This window comes from Onychomys torridus, chromosome 2 (assembly GCF_903995425.1).
Source record: "Onychomys torridus chromosome 2, mOncTor1.1, whole genome shotgun sequence".
In the NCBI taxonomy this organism is placed as follows: domain Eukaryota; kingdom Metazoa; phylum Chordata; class Mammalia; order Rodentia; family Cricetidae; genus Onychomys; species Onychomys torridus.
The window spans coordinates 11450241-11473017 of record NC_050444.1 but is presented as its reverse complement, the minus strand read 5'-3'; the positions used below and the strand labels follow the sequence as shown (position 1 = coordinate 11473017).

Genomic DNA, 22777 nt, shown 5'->3' with positions numbered 1-22777 from the left:
CTGAAAAATCAGAGAAGCAGAACAAATCAGCTACAAGCTCTCACCTCTAGGCAATCCTTAGTCTTAAGACAGTGAGTTCCTGTCTCCTCAGGCCTTAAATACCTTTTTCTGCCCTGCCATCTTACCTCCTGGGATTAAAAGTGTGTGTGCTTCCCAACAAAAGGCATGAGATCTCAAGTGTTGGGATTAAAGGTGTGTGCCATCATGCCTGGCTATGTTCCCAGTGTGGCTTTGAGCTCATAGAGATCCAGATGTATCTCTGTCTCCTGAGTTACAAGATTAAGGATATGTGCCATCACTGTCTGGCCTCTATGTCTAATCTAGTGGCTGTCTCTGTCCTCTGATCCCCAGATAAATTTTATTGGGGTGCACAATATATCACATTCTAATATAAAAAAGAATTTGCATTTTGATGTTTTTTCTTTGTACTAACTAAAAGGGGGTTAGCAATGTTTAGTGGTTTCTTAGAAACGGGTGCCTTCATTTTCATGAATTCACACATTTATTCCCACAAAGGACACTTTCTCCCATGGTAAGACACATGGAAAAGTGTGAGATATCTTTAGTTGTCCTCCAAGTAAACTAAAATCTCATTCAGAATGGATGCTGGATTTATCATCTCAACCATCTTTTCCAGGTTTTTATATTGAAATGCTTCAGATGTAGCATCTTGGGCAACACCCACTTCACCCTCTCACTCTTGCAAACGATGCAGATGCCAAGGGTAATGTCAGACAGCCAAGACATCTCATGGAAAAATACTTCTGAAAAGAAGCTGGTCCAGAGACAGTGTGACTGACAGATGGGCAAGGAAAGACAGACGGATTCTCGCAGCATCCTTCCCCGTCTAGGTCCAGGTCTGGCTGAGCTGGATGACAGCATAGCTCAGAGTTGTTCGGCCATGTGAATTCTCTCTTTCACTTCCACTTTGCTTGGCTTTGGCTCCAGTTGGTTTTTTAGCTCTTGGAAACAGGAAACTCTGCCTAATGCTCGCAAGAGATCTTATTTTTCTACACAAGCTTTAATCTCAGGAGACTGCAGGCTATTCAGGGAAAGGCACTTTAGGAATGCCAAGTGCTGCTTGGACTTGAGGCTGGGTCCCCCAGGACGCAAACAGAACTAGGCATCTTCCTGTAGGGTATTAAAACGATACATTCAGAACACATTCCCTAGATAGCCGCTCCACACTTCATTTCATAATCATAAGAGGCACAAATCTCTTGTTTGACTCTTTGAAAAATATTATTCTGTAACTAAACAATTCACAGAGGCCAAACTTTGTCCAGATTGGACGTTTGCAGCTGTGTGAAGGACCCTGATGCTTTCCTCTAGTGGCCATCTTGCCTGACATAAAAAGTGATATCAAATGTTTTATCTGCTACCATCTTTCTGCTTCCTCTGCTGGGTGTCTTCCATGTCTCTGAGCATGTGGTCTGGGGAGATATGTTTACTGACAAATTCATTTTCCTTTTACAACCCCCCTCTAGGTGACACCCCATCATACCACAGAATAGAATTATTATCTCAATTGCTGCTTCCCATTCCTTAGTTTTGCCTGAATTTTATCTTTCCTAGAATTTCAGATACTGCGAAATCTCCAAAATCACAAAATTTGCATGAAAATGGATGAACTTAGAATGTATAGTAGAGTAGGTGATGTCACACACTCTCAGAAAGAAAAAAAAAAACATATGTATGTCCCCTAGCCTACAATGTGTGTGTGTGTGTGTGTGTGTGGGTGTATATAAACAAATGTCTGTGTAGGTAGAGGATAACATGTAGAAAGGAGACCACAGGGTAATATTAAAGAATGAGGAATGACTGGTATAGGCAGTGGACACATAAGGATATAAAGCTAACTGTTTCCATAGTCATAACTCTGCCATGATTTTTCTTTTCTTGTGGTGGAAAAGTACATAAAGATGTAATTGATAGCAGGAGTGTAGAGCACCATGGCTTCAGAATGGCCGTGCTAATAGGATGGGGACTCACTGAGCTGTGCTGAGTTTGAAGAGGGCAAATGTTCGTTTGAGGAATTCCTTAATTTTGCTGTGTGATGTTTTTATTTGTGTGTTCACAACAATAAAGTGATCCTTAATTAAAAATATGGACTGAAGAGGTGGCTCAGAGGTTAAGAGCATTGGTGGCTCTTCCAGAGGATTCGGTTTTGATTCCTAGCACCCAAATGGCTGTTCTCAACTATCTGATGTAACTCCATTTCCAGGGGATCTGATGCCTTCTTTTGGCCTCAGTAGGCAGCAGGCATGTACATGGTGAACAGACATAGATGCAGACAAAACAGTCATATATATATATGCTTTAAAATACTTTTTTTTTTCCATATCTGAGGACTGAACACAGGGCCTTGCGCTTGCTAGGCAAGTGCTCTACCACTGAGCTAAATCCCCAACCCCTTAAAATGCTTTTAAAATAAAAAAATACCCAAATCTATATATTTTGCCCAAACCTGTCTTTCATCTCCTATTTAATGTGAACAACTAGACTATCTCCTAGGACCTTAAGTTTGCAGGTCTAATGGCTTTAATCATTTAATCATTTCCTGTTACTATAAAAAATGATACTTTATGAAGAAGAGAGGCTTATTGGGTTTAATTTTGGAGGCAGAAAGCCCATGATCAGATGGTCTCATCAAGTTAAGGGACCATTGGCTGTGTCATTCAGAAGCATCATGGCAGGGATGGGGATAAGGATGCTATTCTATAGTAAGATAGGAAGTCAGAGAGGTAAGGGATGCCAGTCTTGCATCTTTACAACAAAGCCCTCTGTGGTAACCCAGTGAGGTCCCACAGGAGCTACACAGGACAGTATCCCAGTGATCTATTTGCTCCCACTAGAGTCTATCTCTTCAAGGATATACCATAACTTTTATATCACCACAACAGGACCAAACTCTCAACACATGAACCTTTGGAGAATACAATCAAACTATTCTCAAAGCACAGAGCTAATGCTCGGTGACACTTTCTTTTCCACACCTGCCCACTTCTCTCAGTATCATCTCAGTAGGTAGCTTTACCCTTCCCCTTAACTTCCCATCTGAATCCTGCCCTTCCACACTTTCATAATCAAATTACTTTATCTTGCTTACTGAATCACTTACATTTCTCCTAATTCGCATTCCTTATTTGTATTATTCACATTGAGTTTTAATTGGTTTATTCAGTATTGTAACTTCTATTATGATTTTAATGTGAAATGCAAACACCCCACCCCCACCCTGCTCATGAGTACTTGGTCTCTAGCTGCTGTCATTGGTTTGGGGGGATGTAAGACCTTTGGAGCATGGAGGCAGTCTAGAAAACACACAGTGCTTGGCACAGGCCTTTGAAGGTTACAGCACAGTATAGAACGGCTTCCACTCCCACTTTGTGCTTTCTGGTCTGCCAAGATGGTAGAAGCAGCCGTTGCCTGTTTCCAAATCTACAGATGGGCCAACTCCCCAGCCACACCATCCCTGCCACAGAGGACTCATTTGGAAACAGTGGGCTGATGGTCTAAATGATCACCACAGGAAATACAAATCTGCCATCTTGCTTCAGCATTATATTTTAAGATTATCTAATTTTTCAGATTACCACAAATGCAATGAAGTCCTTGCTGGTGCTTGTGAGCTGTAGGGTTTGAAATGAATTCTAATTTTCTCTTCTGCTGAGCTGCACTTGGCCTCTGTGTTTTTGACAATAGTCTTCCCATTGCCTAAAATGCCTTCCCTTCTGTCTTTCGGCTCCTATTCTACACTCATCTGCTAAGAATGAGATGAGGTGTTGTTGTTGCCCAGGAAACCATTCCTGACTCCTAGGGGCTGCATTGTTTTCTCCATCTGGGATTCTAATTGCTCAGTGTTCTTCTTCCTTTCTGAATGTTGTCTTATACAATTTGTTTCTAGGTCTGCCTTGGCTTTGAAGCACAGCCTTCCCAGTGTCAGAGGCTGTGTCTCTACCTTTGTGAATAACTAGTAGTAAAGGCTCAGAGATTGTTTCTCCATGGGTTGAATTCAATTGAAAGACTGCCTTCGTTTAGAAAAGACAAGACTCCAGAAGACCCATTTGTCAAAAATAGGCTAGAGATAGACCTATTTAACTGGAACTATTTTAAATGGGCCATACTGTCTGCATCAGGATCACCAGGGTATCATTAGCTCTGATTATCTTCCTGAGTTTAATTGACACTTAACAAGGTAGAGCTTTCAAAGAGATGTTTTTTATTCCTCTAATATTTCCATAATAACAGATTGTACTACTACAAATTCAGAATTACAGCTTTGTGGTGTGAGAAGGCAAAATACTGTTTGCTCAGAGTAAACATGTTCTTTAGTATACATGAAAACTTTAGAAGACACAAATTCGTAAGCTTCTTTTTCCAAAATGCAAATTTTTTTCTTCAATTTGTTTTTAAGATGCTTTAGTATACACAGTCAAAGATGTAGATACTGCTACTGCAAGAGTCTTACAGGGAGAAGGTGAATTTCAGCCCCACCCATCATCCAATGCCAAGCCTTTGTGACTGGAGTCACTATTCCGAGACTGGGTGATAGTTGACAAGATCACACTACAAGAATAAAAACAAAGGCACCTCTGAGCAGGCAGGTGACACCATTTGGGCCTGAGTCATGGTAACACTGAGAGATAAGGGACTTCCTTGTTTAGGAATAATGATAAGGCTGGCTAGGTCCAGGGCTTAGAAATCCAGGCTTACAGAGTCAGAGAATACAGATTTCATTTATACAAGTGCATGAAAGCCAATGAATCTATAGACAAGGGTGTGTCTTTTCATCATTTCAACACCACTTGGACATACATGAAGCACTGGCTATACACAGATACTTTTCATAATTTCTGCTACACAGCTGTGAGATAGATATTGTTATGATGCCACATTGTGCAGATGGAGAACTGGAACTCAGGGAGAGAAGGACTTGTTGGAGGTTAAGTGCAGAGACAAGATCAAAGCCCAGATAGTGGACTATGCTCTTACTCACACCAAAGTGTGGTCATACCAGCAACATCAGCACCTTGAAATGTTTATGTAGGGTCAACTCTTGGTCTGGGTACCAGAACTAAGAAATGAGAAAGTCTGGTAGAGGGTACAGTGATGTGGGATAACTTGGCCAACAGGTAAGTATTAGATCTTGAAAAGGAAAACCCTGGAAAAAATATTCCCTGAAGCCAGATTAACTTTGTTATCTCCTTTAAATCTTACAATTGGAGTATCTGACCCATATTTAAAGAATAAATGAGTCATAATGTCTGCATACCAAGGATATGGACCACAAACTGGAGACAGCCTACTGATGATTGTAATGTACAGAATGTCTTTCTAAATTTCTAAGCATAGCATGGTCTGCTCATTTATACTAAGGAACTATCATGTTGCCCATGACATGACAGATTTTCAGGCAGTTTACTCTTTCACTTGAATACGGCACTCTAGATTCCCCAGACTAAGTAAACACATATATTTTTGGAAAGGGGGATGAAAAACAGAAAGGGGCACATAGAGAATAAGGCAGGATTGAATGGGTTTAACAGAATAGGCTGTAAGGAGATGGATGATTTGAATTGGCCAAGGTTCTGGACGTTGCTTCAAATCTTCAACCACCTGGGTTAAGACTTGACAAGTTACTAAGATGAAAAGGGAAAGAGCTGGGAAAATACTTCATTTTTATAAAGTAATTGCCTTCAAGACAAGGACCTGAGTTCAATACCTAGAACCCATATATAAAGAAGGCAAGCATGGTGGTGCTACTTAAAACCCCATCACTGGATAGTCAGAGACAGGCAAATTCCTCAGATTTACTTTCCAGAGAGTTCTAGATGAGTGGGGCCCTAGGCCAGTGATAGACTATGTGTCTATCATTAGAAGCCATTCCTGAAAGTGTCCTCTAACCTACACACACATGCATACATATGTGTACTAGCACACAAATGTACACACACACACACACACACACACACACACACACACACACACACAAGGGGAAACAACTGTAGAAGAAATGGACTATCTTTTCAATTAGTCTGGCTCAAACCTGCCTGAAGGAAGTTGATTCAAAGTTTACTGAAGGCTATGAAAACATCTTTAATATAAAATATGAGTCACATGACGCATTTTAATATATTTTGAGCAAAGAGTTAATGACTTGATAAACGTTCTAGGTTGCCTAGGAAATAATGATACAAACATGCAAATGAATGAAAAATAAAAGAAAAACTAGAACAGAGCAAAAGCCAGACGTTTCTTGGCTTTCCTCAACTGAGTGAAGAATGGGATTCTCTAAACCCACACAAATATTTGAATCCAAGACAAGACATTTTGTAAGTACTCCCCCCATGACAAATGGGTATAGCTCTCCATCAGTGAAACACAGTGAACTTTCTGAGCACATGAACTGGCTGCACACTGAGAAAGACCAAGCATTGACTGTGAGATCTGTGTTGCAATAATTGACAAGAAAGAACTCTAAAACTTAACTTTGAAAACATTACAAATCTCATGAGCAGGACTTTGAAGTGTGGCTTCTCTTGCCAGAATTCCCTAGGCCACCAAGAGTCCTAAGTGTGAAAATGGCCATGTGAAAATTGAGTTGAATTTGATTAAAATGTGAAGAATTTTTAATGAATAGATGTAATGATTGTTTAAGAGTCTTAGTCAATATCATCCACATTTAAAGATCAGGGCAAACAAAGAGAGAAAGAAAGGGCATGGAGTTGAGTGGGGGAGGGGTGTAGAGGATCTTCGAGGATTTGAGGGAGGAGAAACTGTGATCAAAAATACATAAAAAATTTTGGTTAAAAAAATCATGAAAAAAGAAATGAGTTCTTAAAAATTTTATTTTAACTAAAATTCTTTGAGAAACAGTCACCGATACTTCAGTAAACTGGAACAACTTGGTAGTCTCAACAATGTGCTTCCCTGAAGGTTTCTCTGAAGAGTGTGCTGCAGAGTTCTACTTGCACCCTGTGACTGGGTGATAAAGGGTAACTTCGGATGGGAGAATATGATGACCCTTTAAACAGTCTTTGGGGGTGTCAAGATGTCTTGGCATTAAAATGCTTATGGCCAAGCCTGATGACCCCAGTTTGAGCCCTAGAACTGACACAGAAGAAGGGAAGCAGTTCCCACAAGTTGTCCTCTTGCTATGGTAAATGCACTCCACACACACAAATAAATAAATAGATAAATAATGAAAAGATTTAAATCACAATATTCTAAATTATTACAATAATTAATTGACCTATAAAATATATGACTAAGAGTCTTTCACACATTCTGATTTTGAATTATATTCAGAGACAAAATAATCACCTACTGAAATATAGAAATACAACTAAAAGACCTCCCCCAATAAAAGACTGGCATTAATCCTATCCCACCATTATCTTAAAACTGTGGAGTACCACATCCACTTTGAGTTAGTTGGGATTGGGGTAACCAAGAAAAAATCCTGAATAAGCAAAGCTCCTTGTGTCCCACTGCACAATATTCCTAATGTCTTTTGCTTATTGCTTCAGATGTTCTGCACATGCCCAGACACTGCGAGGGATACCTGGAGAATGGCTTCAGATGGCAGCTGCCTCTTGGCCTCAGAATGGAGGTACCAGATTCACAGCCCTTTTTAGGGCAGCCAGCTCACAATGAGTGGACAATATGGGAACATCAACACCATAACCTTGACTTTGGCGAGGACTCCGAAGGGTCATCCCAGGTTCAGAACACCTGAGACCTTCAATTGGAAATAACTGAATCCTTCTGTAAGACCTTCTACAGCTTCCCTTTTATGTGCTGACCTGAAAGCATTGTCTCCTGACTTCCCTTCATGATAAACCCCACTTCACAGCCCTTCATCCTAGGAGAGCCGAACCTGGAAAAATCATCAATCTTTCTAAACAGCTCTTTATAGAGAATTAAATAGATAAAAAAAACTCAGGCCTCTTTAACCAGGTTGGAATATGAGATTCAGGACTGACCATAACCTTAAGTTATTATTGCTTTAAGAATTAACTGTCTGAGCTAGCCTACTCTCTTCTTCCTATCGGAATTACTTCATTCATTGCCTATATATGTAGGAATGGTATTGCTATAATTAATGAGGCAGTTCCATGTAGTTTATTGGGTAATTAAAGAAGGTTTATTTTGGGGTAACTTATAACCAATAAGGGGTTGATTACAGGATCCTGGACAGGTGAGGTACAGTCCAATGTAGTTCTCTGGGGAACTCTGTCTGCAAATCCAGCCTACAGGACCATGAGGAACTAAGACTGAACACATAAGCATCTCAGGTCTTAAGAGGTCTCCTCCTGGCCACACAGCAGGAGCAGGTCATAGGCAGGTATGGCAGTTAGTTGCTGCCACACTAGGGGCAATGCTTCAAGGTCAAAGCTGGAACAGCTACTCACTACAGAGTGGCATTATCTCCCTGGGCCCTAAATTCTCCAGAGGCTGAGCATTAGGAAATCCTAGATTCATCCTGTAAACAGCTGAAATCTCAAACCAGATGGTAAGACACCAGAGTTGTCTGATTATTCCCCTGAGAAGGCCATTTCTCAAACTGACCCTAGGCAAGAAGGCAGACAGTGCAAGTTTTGTATATTCAGACACAGGCTGTCTTTCCCCTGCCAGCTCCTGAGTGAGGGTCCTGCAGATACCTGGGCCTCTTCAAGTCTCTCTCCAGGTACATGGAAAGAAGGCAGGGTGTGTCTTCTCTTCTGTTGCTGCTGATGCCCTTGTATAGCTTTTCTTATATCCTCTGTTGTCAGCTAGTACTGCTGTGTCATTTCTCTTGAGCCAATCATCATAGGTAATAATTGGAGACCTATGTAGAACTATTGTGGTATAGCAATGTTGACCAAAAATGAGCAAATTCTGTTTGGTTCTAGTTATAGCCTTTTTAGGTATCAGAAAGGTTCACGGCCAGCTAGAGATGAGGATAACCCTCATAATAAAGAGAGGTCCCTGGGAGGGATAGTGGTAACAGACTATAAATAATCCCAGTGTCAGATAGAGGATAGCCTGGTATGAAAAGTGACAAGTTCCTAGAGAGAGTGGCTACCTACTTTAGGACAAAAGTAGAATTGCCTGGAGGCACCTCAGTAACTTCTTCATGTCCAAGACAGCATGGTCTTTAAAAGCATGGTATTGGACAATCCATATCCTAGATCAGTGGGTCTCAACCTGTGGGTCACAACCCTTTGGGGCTCAAATGACCCTTTCACAGAGGTCACCTAAGACCATTGGAAAACACAGATATTTTATATTGATTCATAACAGTAGCAAAATTAACAGTTATGAAGTAGCAACAAAAATAACTTCATCGTTGGGGTCACCACAGCAATGATAACTGTATTAAAGGGTCGCAGCATTAAGAAGGTTGAGAACTACTGTCTTAGATGGGGGAGTGTTACCTTAACCTAGCTTCTTTGGAGCCATGATCTTCCTGCCCCATGCAGGCTCTATTGGGTTCTCAGGATCCTGAGGCCTGAGTAGCCAGAGCTGCACCTCAATTTAGACAGTTTGAATTCAGAATGATCTGATGCCTTCTCATAATCAGAATGGCTTGTTTTGCCCTGGAAAAATAAGCCCACTGCTCTGGAGACCAGGGGAGCCCATACCTTATGCCTTCTGACCCCAATTTCACAAATCTCTCCTCATCCCAGGAGAGGCTACCTCTTAACTGGAGCTGCAGAACACTGTGGGATCCATCTTGGACCCTGGCACATGGAAAGTAAAGGCCTAAAAGGGTCCATCCTGAGCTATCAAGGGTCATTGGGTGTTTCCTAGGACAATAGCTCAGCTTTATGTATACCTTCACTCATATGCATTGACCCAGGAAGATCTGTACCAGTCTAGTAAGGTTAGCAAGTGGCCTGCTGTGCAATCCACACATTTTTCAGATCAGAAAATTGCAACTTGGGGCTAACTAAAGGGCATTTATTTATTTATTTTTTTGGTAAAAAAATTATATAAAGAAATATAAGTCAAATCACAGCAAGTCACATTTAATAAAATCATATTTTTAAAAGTAAAGATAGAAGCTTGTGCAGGAATTCCTAGAAATAGTGGCCAGCCTAATTATGAGCATGAGCTAAATCTTGAAGCTTAAAATCTCCTTTAACAAAAGGTTAGAGAGAGAAACTCTATTCAGGGGCTGAGAAGGGGAGGTAGGGAAGCTGTTACAGGCAGGGCAACTGATGGTCAGGAATGTGAAGTCTGTCCTTTAAGCCGATGAGGGAAGCTGCGTGCAGGCTGTCCATGCAAAAGTAACTAAGCTGTGCCCACAATGCACAAGGACAGTTTAGCATTCTAGGGACCATGTGCACGGGCTGCTCTTCTTCTGAAATGTCAGTTCTTCTCCTCTGGGAAACAGGAAAGCATTTTAATGACAGAAAATCCATTCAATAGGCATGTTTCCTCAGAGGCCTGTGAGGGCATATTTACTGGAGGCCAAATAAGAACAAGTCAGAGCTTAAGAAGGAACCATCACTTCCTTGTGGTGCTCAGACATTGTGGGTGGTGGAACCCTGGAGTCCTGAGGAGCAGGGGAAATGGACTGAAAAGTATACACGGTCTGTATTTTGCTATGTAGCAATACAATAAAGAACTAGTCACTCCTTTGAGTTAATCTTCCCATCAAATTAAGAAGAGATGTGAGTTTTACCCATGCTGATTTTTGAATGCCTTGAAATTATGCCTTTAATTCTGTATATTCTGTATATTCATGTGTCACCTAAGGATGCTAAGCAACATTTCTGAGTTAGCTATTTCTCACAGAACCACTAACCGTTAAAAGGCTCACTGCTTATGGAGATGTGAGGGCTGCTGAAGGACCCCGGAAATTGCTCTAAACACAAAAATCTCTTCCTCAAAGGATCCATTCTGACAACAGGTCATGTAAACCGCCTGCTGAGCTCCATAGACTTCCTTTGTTCACAGGGAAGCAATCTACTTTAATACCAAGACTGCAGCTCAGAACGCTCTGGGAAGTTGAGGTCCACAGGGTGCATTTCTAGGGCTCAAGAATGCTTCTGGAGAGGCAGGGCAGCTGCCATGCCATTGCTGTAGGATATGTTCATAACATAGTGGCTTCTTAGGTGTGGTTTTGTGAACTCCGTGGATTTAGCCAAACATCTCTAGGCTCTAGTTGTTCCGGCAGGTAATTTGTGCCGGAGTAACAGTAATTTAATGTTATTAGTGAAAATGAAGGCTAATTAGGAAAAAAAAAAAACAACAAACATTTAAAATATGGAGCACTCAAAGATGAATTATATTTCTGTTTCTTTTATCCACTAGAAAGGACAGGTAACACTTTGGTTGCAATAATCAGGCAAAAGTACAGTCAAACACATCCAGCACTGTATCTTGTTGAACATACCTGCAACCCTTCAATGGCCAGCTTAAGGATCGAAGGTGTCAATTTGGAGGCTTGTTTGAAGGAAAAATTGCTCCAGTCTATAATTAAAATGAAACCATTTATTTGCAGCTCTGGATCTTCAATAAGAACTTCCAGGGACAGCAGAATGGCACGAAGGATGTCTGTGAAGGAGTTCCTGTGGTTGGAACAGAAAAGAGAGTGTGTGTGAGTCTAGAGAGTTGACAGATGGCACACTGTATATGGTGACTGCTGTCCTCACCCCACGTCCCTATGAATCCTGCATCCAGACTCACACAGGTTCTATATGAAGAATGAATGAAAATAATTTGCTGAACATCCTGGAACAATGCTTCAAGGTGGCCAAGATGGGTGCTTCTCGTTTATTTGCTCACAACAGCATATTGGACTTAATGAAATGTCATTCTTCTGCATCCTGTGGCTCTCTGTACTCTGCTTCCACTGCATTGTCATTCACACCTTGCAGAAACATACCCCCCCCCAACACTCTGACACCCATGGAACAGGAGCTGGGCTACAAACCTGGCAGTATTTTTCAGTACCTAGGCATTCAATGAATCATTGATGAACAAATGGAGTGAAATCTCAATCACAGTGCTTATTTGGATTAAATATCTTTTATTTCTTTTCTATGCTAGAACCTTGTAGAAAGTATAAAGTAAACACCCATGCTATTCTTGCTATGTTTTTAGTTTTGATTCATGGGTAGCAAAAAATAAAGCAGGAAGAAGAGTTTATTTTCATTTAAGGTCTACAGGTTGTGATTCAGAAAGGAAATCACTTTGAGTATGTCAGTAACTATGACAACAGGCAGATGAATACAAACTAGGGTGATAGTTCTCCAGGGCTGTACATTAGCCTCCATATCACAGGTCCAAATAACTGCTGACTTTCATTTAAATAGTTTTCAGACATGATTAAATGATGACATAGGCACTTGCAAATGAAGTGAACTTAAAATAATGTGTTACAAGATTTTTATAATCAGTGTCTGATGAGCTAGAAGATCTAAGCCTGGATGTCAAGTGTTTGTAAATTCTATGACTTCCTTCAGACCTTGATAAAAAACCAGAAGCTTCATTATGTGAAGTCAGTGTCAAAGAATTGGATTCCTAAGATGATCAGTCTGGTTCTGAACCCTAACCATAATGCCTGCAGAATAGAGTTTGAGCACCTACAATTGAAGAGTAGACCAGTGATTCCACCCCTATTACAAGCTCAGAGTTTTGTTTCATGTTTGAAGTTATGTTAGTGTGCCCTGTCTCTACTTTCAAAGATAATAGTTGGAGGGGGTTGGAAATGAGCTATATGAGTTGAGAGAGGTTGATACCATTTGCTCAGTCTGGGAAAAGTGTATGAAGAGATCATGGCTTAGGATAAACCTTAAATGAATAGGCGTTGGATAGATAATTCACATAATAAAGAATGAAGTATTTCAGGACTAAAGAGAGACCTGAATAAAAATAAACAGCCCACTCTGTTTTTGCCCTTCATGAAAGTTCTGTTTCTCTAATACCGAGCTAAAAAAAAATGTTCCTTCCTCAATATACCCACTTAGATGAGACCTGATATGTAGGGGGTGGGTAAGCACTCAGAGTTACCCACATCATACACTTTCAACTGTATTTTAGAGATGCTGTGGTCTTAGAGACTTGGGGTCAGTTTTCATGGAGTTGGTTTTGCTGCGGCTTGGATTTCAGTTTACATTGTCACCAGACAACTTATTCAAGTAAGAAACACACCTTGGTATTGTGAAGAAATATTGATTTAAGAGGAACATGGAACCAAAACTATGTGTTTAGGTGATTTCAAATGGTATTATAAAAATATCCAATGGCAAGAAATGACCATTGGGGTACCAGGGAATCTGAACTTGGATAAACTTTCTTAATAAGAGCAAATATAGAAATAGAACCAGGGTTGAGAATCTAAGTCTTACATAAACCCTGTATATAATATTGGAAATAAAGGGAGAATTAAAAAAAAACAATGAAAGGTGAAAATATCAGGACAGGATGGTTTAATAAAAAGAAGAGAGTGTTCTCATGAAGGAAAAACTGTATTTCTGTATCACTGACCCCCAATTCTCATGTCCAACCTACTCATTAAGGACATAGTTCCTTGTCTGTGTGATTTGCCTGGATTCATGGCATGTAGACAGACAAAAAATGTTGCCATTTTTAGCCTTGTTCTTCAAGGAGCTGACATGCCATCATGTTCTCTTCCCCTTTTACTAATGTTCTGGTCAAATCATACCACAGCTAGAGTGATGGGCTGAGAATGAGATGTGTACAGGACGAGAAAACCCAGCTGGCTGCCTGGCACGTCTCCCATAGGAAGCAGAAAGGCCGGTCTCAACCTTGCCTAGGTAAACTCTCCACAGACAGAAGAGCCAAAATAAACAATTGCTTTTTAAACTGTTGAGTGTTGGTATGGTTTGTTGTGTGTCAATAACTGTCCAAGACAACAGGGTGGTTTTAAAAGTCGAGGCAACAGCAAAGTTAAGGAGAATGGGGAAGGAGAAATAAACAACATGTTTCCAAGTAGATCTTGTTGTTGTTTAGTTGTTTACTTGATTGATTTTCTGTGACCAGGTCCCACTATGAATCCCAGGATGGCCTCAAATTCCCAATCTGACTATCTCTGTCTCCCGAGTGCTGGGAATATGGGTGTGAACCACCATTTCCAGCAACAGAGTACTTCCTGAGGGAGTTTTCAGAGAGCACTTTATTTGGTGGTTGAAGATAGAAATCGGTAATGAAGAAAAAAATAATGAATGAATATATTTAGTAAATTAACTATTCTCTACCTTATTTTGCTTCTTAAGTAAGAGATGAATCTTTTCCCATATCATATTCACTTGTGTTCACTTCTAACAAAGACCAGAACTTAGAGCAGGCATTGGCAGGAAGGACAGTGGTCCACACATGAGATGATTCCAGGAGTCAAGTAAAAGGATTGTGGACTAGTTTCCCTTCCTAACATTCACGTGCTTCATTTTTTATAGATGACCTGATGGGTGGGGCAATGGCAGATGGAACAGTGTGATGAGGCTTCACTGTCACTGGAGTGTGGCCTTGCCACTTACCTTAGCTGGAAATACACCCTCCATTTCCTGAGTACTTGGCTTCCTCATATAATTTCCCCCTTCTTCTTTCCTTTTTGTAATATGCTTCACTTATGAAATACTCCTAGCTGTTTGGAATTTAAAGTAGCCACCAGACTAAATAATGTATGTAGATAATCCACTCTGGAGGATTTGGAGCATAACTACCCACTCCATCAGTCCTGGCTGGATATGGCGATTCCTGTCTGAAGAGCAGAGAAGAGTCACTGCACAGAAGAGAAATCTGGGGACACAGCTGGAGCCAGGGGACCATGGGTGGTATCACCAGAAAGAAATTACAACGTGTTTTTTTCTTGCTGTGATGTTAAAAATGGTACTTTATTTCTAGAACTGTCCTCCCCCACATCATATTGTCACACCAATAATGAGGAAAACACTAAACACATTTCACTTGAAGGGAATTCCCCAAAACAGATGACCAGTATTTCTCACAGTTGTGAAGTCTGTCAAATCAAAACACAAGGAAATTCTGAGCGATTGTCACAGTCAAAAGGACTCTAAGGAAACATGACATCGAAATGTAACATGATCTCATAAGTGGGATCTTGAGACAGAAGATCCAGTGGTAAAAACTGAGGCGATCTAAATGATGTGCAGAACACAGTGAATAGTGGGAGCTTAATTTGGTTCTGTGCAGACTAAGACGTTAATCCAGACAAACCACTGCATGCAGCACAAGTAACTCTGTGGCACCCTCAGCATGATTCTTAAGTCTAGAATCCTTACACATACAGTTCCTTTTAATAAAGCAGGCCTGCCGCAGCTTGTGGCATGTCACCATGAGTCTTCATGCTCTAATAAGGCTCCTAGACAAACCAAAATGGCCATTAACAATTCAACCGAAGGCAAAAAGCCATTTTCAGAGTATCTTCACCAGATGAACTGATGTAGACATGGATTGTTTAACTCTAACAACCCAGAGGAAAAAGATTGTTTTTTGCCTGCAATCACAATTAGATCAGAATATTTTAGCATGTGTTTCAGAATGAAATAACAGATGAAAATTGGTATTTACATTTCATTCATTCTTTTCATAATTTTCATAGCCTTTGAATTGTCAGAATTTAGTGTGGAATTTTTAACCTCATATGAAAGCACCATGTGAACTGTAAATTGCCAATGAAGTGTGAGGAATTATCCTAAAAGGGAAACCTTTGAAATTTCCCCATAAGGATTTCAATTAACTAGGACTCAGCAGTGGGTTTTTAATGGTACTTCATCATCATACTGAGACCACCTAGAGACTTTGAATATAGCTCACTTTAAGGTTCTTTTGTTGTGTTTATAGTTTTATTGTTAACATCACCATTTGAGACTTTAAAATCTACTACAAGTGAGAAACGAAATAGTGTAAAATAGCCGTTACCAGTTAGAAGATGTTGAGCTTTTAAGAACTGACTCATTTGTCTTGACATTGTAGAAGATTCTAAGACTTCACTCCCAAGGCTTGTCCCAAATAAGAAAAAGAGGTTATATGTGAGCAGATGACTATATAGAGGCATAACAGGATTGGAACTAATCCTTGTTCTCAGGAAGAATGGGAGAGAATTTCTCAGCCAGTTCCACAACAACAGTGCATATTCCTGCAGTCATTTTTCTGTTGTAGGAACAAGTCGTTAATATTTGGAATTAAAGCCCTCTTGTAAATTTTAACATTTACCGAATAATGTGACTAAATGTCTATGAATGTTTTCCTTAAGAATTTTAAAGGTCACAATAAACCACTGAGTAATAATGTCAAACATGGTTTTTATCCAGGTACCTATGTCTTAGTCACAGTTCTAGAAAGATTTATTTATGCACTCTTCCATAGTTTGTCATTCCATTTAAGATTCCCTTCAGATTAACTACTATCCTAATTGACAGTGATGCCTCAGAAAACAAAGAGAGGGCTGACTCAATGGAGTTCCTCTGATTTAGCCTCCAGGCCAACAAGAGCCCTGTTTGATGTGATGGCAAATGAACTGGACTAGGGATGTGCCTTTATTACCACCCATAATGCAAACACCCACAAGAATGACGTTCAGCAAGAGGCAGCTTCTTGCTTCTCCACAGGGAAGCTTCTTTTCGTGAAAGCATTTGGCAAGGAGAAATGTGCAATGGATATTTTTGAATGGGAAAGCATCTGTACTGGTTAGGTGTGGGGGATACCCTTCCTGGTCGCCATGGGAACAACGGGAAGTGTGTAAAACTCAAGTGAACCTATTTCTTCCTCTCTTAGGCCCAAGAGTGTTTGGAAATGGTCTGGAACTCAGGTGGCACACTCTCTTAAGGAGGTTCTAACAATTCCTATGTGATCTGACAACATCGTTGGTCCAAGTGTTATTGTCTTCCCAGACCTATTCATCCTTACTCTTCAGTGTGGCAGTGAAAAGTAAAAACGTTTGAGTTCTAAAAACATTAGTGTTGAGGGGTTGCTAACAAAACAATTTGGCTTCCCTGTAGCAGGGTTAATGTGAACCAAAGTTTAATCTTAAATTTACTCTCTTAAATTTTAGTTAGAAACTCAAGCTTTCCTGAACAAGAGACAAGAACAGAAGGCAGAATCCAAGCCTCTGCCCCACAATCCGAAGGGATGATCTCTCAAAAGGATACAGAAAGGAAGGGAAGAAATAAGGAGGAAGTGAGGAGGGGCAAACCACGGAAATAAAGAAAAACTTACAAATAAATTTATTCTCTTTTAGTTTCATATTATTTTGAATTTGTGTTGGCATAAGGATAAGATTCCTTGTAATACCAGAATAATTCATCACTTGTTGATAGGAGTAATTGCAGTATGAGAAACCTGGACTTCACAGCCACAGTCTCGGGTGGAATCATGTCTTGAATACTATGTAGCATCTTATAGAACACAATGCCAAGCTCCAGAATGTGGAGTTGGAGAAAAGCGACAGGCTGGTGTTCTACCTACTTTCTTAATTTGGGGTTCAGTTCAGATTGCAGAAGTCTGACTTAGCATGTGTATGTGTGGTTTGGGAAAACATGTAGAGTCAGTGCTGAAGTTGTCTGTGTGAAGCATGACTGCAGTCTTTTGCCACAACCCAGCCACTGTTTTCTGGAGACAGAACACAGTCTAATCTGGTAACAGGGCCCTGGTTTGGAAATAGTGCAGATACAAGAGACAATACAGGAATTATGAAGATGGAAAGGAAATGGAGGGAGCTGTCACTGGGGAGGAGGGGGTGCAGTCCAGACAAAAGGAAGCTGTGATAAATAGCATAAAGGATATTTGAAAAGTCCATAGGGAAACATTTTATATGCTTATGTAAAAATACACATCTACCAAAATCCCTAGCACCTGGCATGAGGAACCTCTTTTTAAATGGTTGGTCAGTGTTGGGGAAGTGTCCAAGAGACTCCCACAACAACATATAGGGGCTACTGTTGTCCTTGGTTGCCTCTCAGAGGGTGAAGGTGAGGCTGTGTTGTTGAAGATACTGAATACTCTGGACACAGAATTCGGAGGACTCAAACTACAACTGATCTAGAAGTCTCCTCCATGAAGACTAGATCCTGTGGTGCTGGAAGGCTCTGTGCAAGCTGCCAAGATGGGAAAGCAACTGAGAATCCTACCCATATTTAAAGCCTGTGAACTACAGCAATGGCCAGCTCGGGAAGATATCCCTAATCAGACAGTAGTGGTACTATTATTATAAAACAGGTGTCTAATTGGACTTAGGGCCCATTAGATGTGAGGAAATTTAGGGCAGGTATTGTAAACCCAGATCTAGACAACTATCTATGGCTGGAGGGATCATAGACCTTAGACCTACTACTACCATTTTCCTAAACCAATAACATTTCTAAATGTATTCTAAACACTGACCCTTATACTCACAGATGTAACCCATCCCATTCTATTAAAAAATGCTGGCTGGCCTGATTTTGGGCAGGTCTTTTGAAGGCACTGTGAATTCACAAATGCAGTGACCCTGTAGCTCTCAGCCCTCATTAAAGAAGCTTTCTTTGGTAGCACACGCAGGCTACTATGGAGAGTGGGGAAAAGCAGATAATGAGGTTGCTGTGAACTGAAGGGTGGACCAGCCTTAAGCTAGTGCAGCTCTCACATCTCATCAAGGAAGCTTCTTTGTGCAATGGATGTAGGTTAACATGGAAACTCATAACTGGTCAAAGTGCAAGGAATAAGTGACCGTGGAGTGCTTAGTCAGAAAAGTAACATCTAAATCACACCCCTCCCCAAGGCTCGCGGACCACAGAGGAAAAGGAGGTGGAAAGATTATAAAATCCAGACATCATGGAGGACCAAAGCAAAGCAGTGTCTTCTGGATATGACAGGACCACTTCACTCATCAGCTCATAGCACCTGAAGTCGCCTGTACAAAACCCACGCAAGACCAAGCCGGTCAACATTCTAGGATAGAGCAGGAAGAAGGGTTCATGAAGTTCCAGCTCGAAGGAGCTATGGGTACTTGATGGTTTCTGGGGGAGAGCCAGTTTTCTTGAAGTGTATGGCTTGCCCCACACCAAGAAAAATATGAACAACACTAATTGGAGTTAATGGATCATTGAATTTAAAAAAGACATGAAATTGGAAGAGAGATAGTGGTGTATCTGGGAGGAGATAAAGTGAGATTCTGAGAATGAATATGATTATGAATGAATATATATAGTGTGTGTGAACTTTCAAAAATAATAAAAATATGTCAATGCAAATAGTAAGTGACCATGGGGTATCTACCTTCAATGAGTACATCTACACCTAAAACTCAAAGAACGTTAGAGGAAGGCAAGACCCAGAGGACCAAAATGCCTCTATTTAGATAATGTTTTCTGGGCATGACAAGAAAAGTCACTGGTGGTCTCTTTGCTTTTGTTTACAGAACAAGAATATAAATCGTGTGTCTGTGTGTGTGTGTGTGTGTGTGTGTGTGTGTGTGCACGTAAGTGCACAATAATTTCACTTATGATTAATTCTCTTTTGCTTTAAACAAAGAATAAATTGAATGAAAAAGAAACAAAAACAGTATTTTATCACATTTGGTCCCAGTCTTCCAAACTTCCTAAAATTTCAGAGAAGGAAGTGCATATTGAGTCACCAAGTGTGTTTGCCCACTTGCTTCAACCTTCAGTCCAGTGCATGATTAGCGAGCACATGGGTCCTCTGAGTCAATAGTCCAGTTCATGGTTAGTCAATGTCTTCTTCTTTTTCTTTTTTTTTTAAAAATAAGAACCTTTTGTCACATAATACATTCTGATCATTGTTTCCTTTCCCTGAACTTCTCCCAGATCCTCCCCACCTTCCCACTCACCCAACTCCATGCCCTTTCTTTCTCTCTCTTTAGGAAACAAACAGGCAAACAAAAACCACAAACAAACCAGAATGATTTTTAAAAAGAAGAAACATGCATACACACGCAAACAAACAAAACAAACCCATAAAAACACAAAATAGGAAATCATAGTGTACAAGCTAAAGGCCTCCATAAGAGCAAGAATGCCCAAACAAAGCAATTCGAGGTAAGACTGGAAAACCTAAGACTGGGTAAGGGGTCAGAAAGCCTCTGTTCAAAGGTGCAGTGAAGGTCTATTTTGTGGGTGGTGTAAGGGATTAAAGGAGTGTTTTTCTGTTTTGTCTAATACATGGAAATAGGAGATGTTCAATAAATGGGCATGGAGGTGACAAGGTCACTAAAGTATGTTTGGAGTTCTGAAGATTAGATTCAAGTCCTGGGTACTCCTTAGGCTTGATAAGTCTCTCTCTGGCTTAGTTAGCTTCATCTCTGAGGAAAGATCATAGCACCCAACTCCCTAACACTGATAAAATGAGACAAAACAAGTGGAGCTATCATGAAGTGACTCGCTCAGAATCATGCACAGAAGATGCTAGAGCACATGATGGCTTTTACTTTTGCATGAAGAAGTACAGAATCAGACAGAAAGTACTGGGGTTTGCAATCTGCTTGGGGTCTATAAAAAGAACAGCTCACTTCACTCTGGAACTTTTCAGAAAATCTTTAATTGTTCCATGAAGAACAGGAAGGTTTAGATGTTGCAAGATATTCAATCACACTGTGAACCCGAAGTTTTCATTTGTGTTAATTAAATAAAATTAACCTTGGTACAGGAGGCTGCATTAACAACTGGTTGGCAGAAAGTAATCATAGAGCCTCAGAGGGAAAGAGAGAGAGAGAGAGAGAGAGAGAGAGAGAGAGAGAGAGAGAGAGAGAAAGTAGTAGGTGGGGTTTGGAGTGGTTCAAGTTCTTTTTTGGTTTGGCAAAGCAGAAGCATGGGTCATCCCTAGATGCCAGTAAGGAGAGTGGATTAGCTAGCTGCTGCTCAGCCTTTCCAAGCTCACAGGTTTTCACTCCAGCCTTTGCATCTCGTATCTTAATCATAGTTAGTAGAATAGAGATTTAGTTATAGCTACCTTTAGTGGCAGCAGTAGGGCCAGTGCCTGCAAGAGAACAGTTCTCTCCAGGCAGCTGCTAGAAGCAGGCCAGTAACCAAAGAGCTGCAGTTGCTGGGTAAGATAAGGCACAGCCACTGTGCTGAAGTTAGAACAACATTTAGACAACTGAATTGAAAAGCACAGAACAGAAAGGGACATGTTAACAGGTATGAATTGAAAACATCACTCCATGTTTGGAAGAAGGGCATGGTCCCGTGGTATGGGGCCAGTGAACAACTATAAAAATGAGTCAGAAAAGTGCTGTGATCCACCTTCATTATGCCTGTTGTGACAGCTCATGAGAGCATAATGAAAAAAGCGATGATAGCAGCTGGATCTGGAGAGATCCAGCTGTTCAGCTGGGACTTGAGTATGAGCAGGGTCTAGAATCAAGCCTAGTTAGAGAGAGGTGGCTGCCATACAAGGGATAAGAATAAAAGGAAATGGCAGATGTAAGAAACCAGAGGGACAGTCCCCAGGATGCCCTAAACAGAGAGAAACATGGTGGATCTCCAGGAAGTAGGAAATGAGTCAGAATGGCTGCAGCACACTATGTTACTGTTAGTGTTAACATGGCCCACACTGAAGCATTCCTGTCGGATGAATGAAAGCCGCTCATCTCGTTCTCTCAAGTAGCCAAAACTACATGCATGTGCCATCTCACTTGGCTCAGATTTGATTTTGATTTAACAAAGGCCATACTTGCATGTGCATAAGGCTTGTGTGTGAGTGAATGAAGTCAGTGAGGAAACAATACTATAGAACAGTTAATAATGAATGTTTGCTGTACATTTACGGACAGAAAGGTTGGTATGACATAACGTTTTGTTTGATGAGAAAGAACTAGTCCCCCATAGGCCCCTTAACAACACCTGAAATGAAACTGAGGATGGGGGTTACCTCACTTTATTGAGCAGGAAGAATAAAAAAATAAATATAAACTTCAATGGAAGTGAGCAATCTATCCATTACTGAACAAGGATGGAAAATTAATTTCATGCCTGTCTATTTTGGTAACTCCCTTGACTGAGGAGTATCAGAAAAGTAAGGATTGGGAAGAATGTCAAGAATGCAAATGAGCACTTAATATAGTTAAATAAGCACTGTTTTTAGTTCTGTTCTGGCATCTCTGTCTCTAACTAGAGCTTCTCAAATTAAGGCTTTCCTACATTCATTATCCAAAGCACATGGCCATTCTCCAAGTTCCCCAGCCTTTCTGTACAATGACTGAGTAATTTCACAGTGGAGAGCTTGCTCACCCTTCACCTCCCCACACACACCACCTTTAGGTTGATATTCTTATGTACTGATATCTCACAGAACTTTGATGAGCATTAGATATACAGCTAATATCATATCCACCAGGTCAGGGTCACAAACATTTCCTTCTCCCTCTCATGTGGGTACTGGTGGAATTCAGTGTGCCTTTACGGTTTTGAACTGTGTTTATGACAATGTACCAGTCACTCCTTGAAATAGATATTCCTTTTCCTGAGTTGATCTGACTCAGAACCATAAAATCACTTTCATGTTAAGAACTTTATGTGAGGAAAACATCTCTCTGATAGAACCTCAGTGCTGGGAATGACTCTACACTAGGAACCTCTCCCTCTCGGTGGTACTCTACAGTCACATGCAACCAGAAAACAGCTTTTCAAAGTAACCAACTCTGAAATAGTGTACAGATTGTCATAGAAGACACACCAGCAATGAAATGAGAATATACCATAGCTCATAATTTTAATTAGTTCAGAACAATGCCTACTAACAACAAAACTCCAAAATTTTGTGCTTAATAGAGATCAATATATTCTGCAAGAATCACAAGATCTAA

At 40.5% G+C, this 22777-nt stretch overlaps 1 protein-coding gene across 3 annotated transcripts in view; it reads right to left on the bottom strand.

Moving 5' to 3' along the window:
- Window positions 1–22777, bottom strand: part of Clvs1 (clavesin 1) — a 204068-nt gene that overhangs the window by 98981 nt on the left and 82310 nt on the right. For all 3 annotated transcript variants that reach the window (XM_036178402.1, XM_036178401.1, XM_036178403.1), the window contains one exon: window positions 11390–11564. In XM_036178402.1, coding sequence (XP_036034295.1) covers window positions 11390–11564 — 175 coding nt within the window. The remainder of the gene's footprint in view (window positions 1–11389; window positions 11565–22777) is intronic.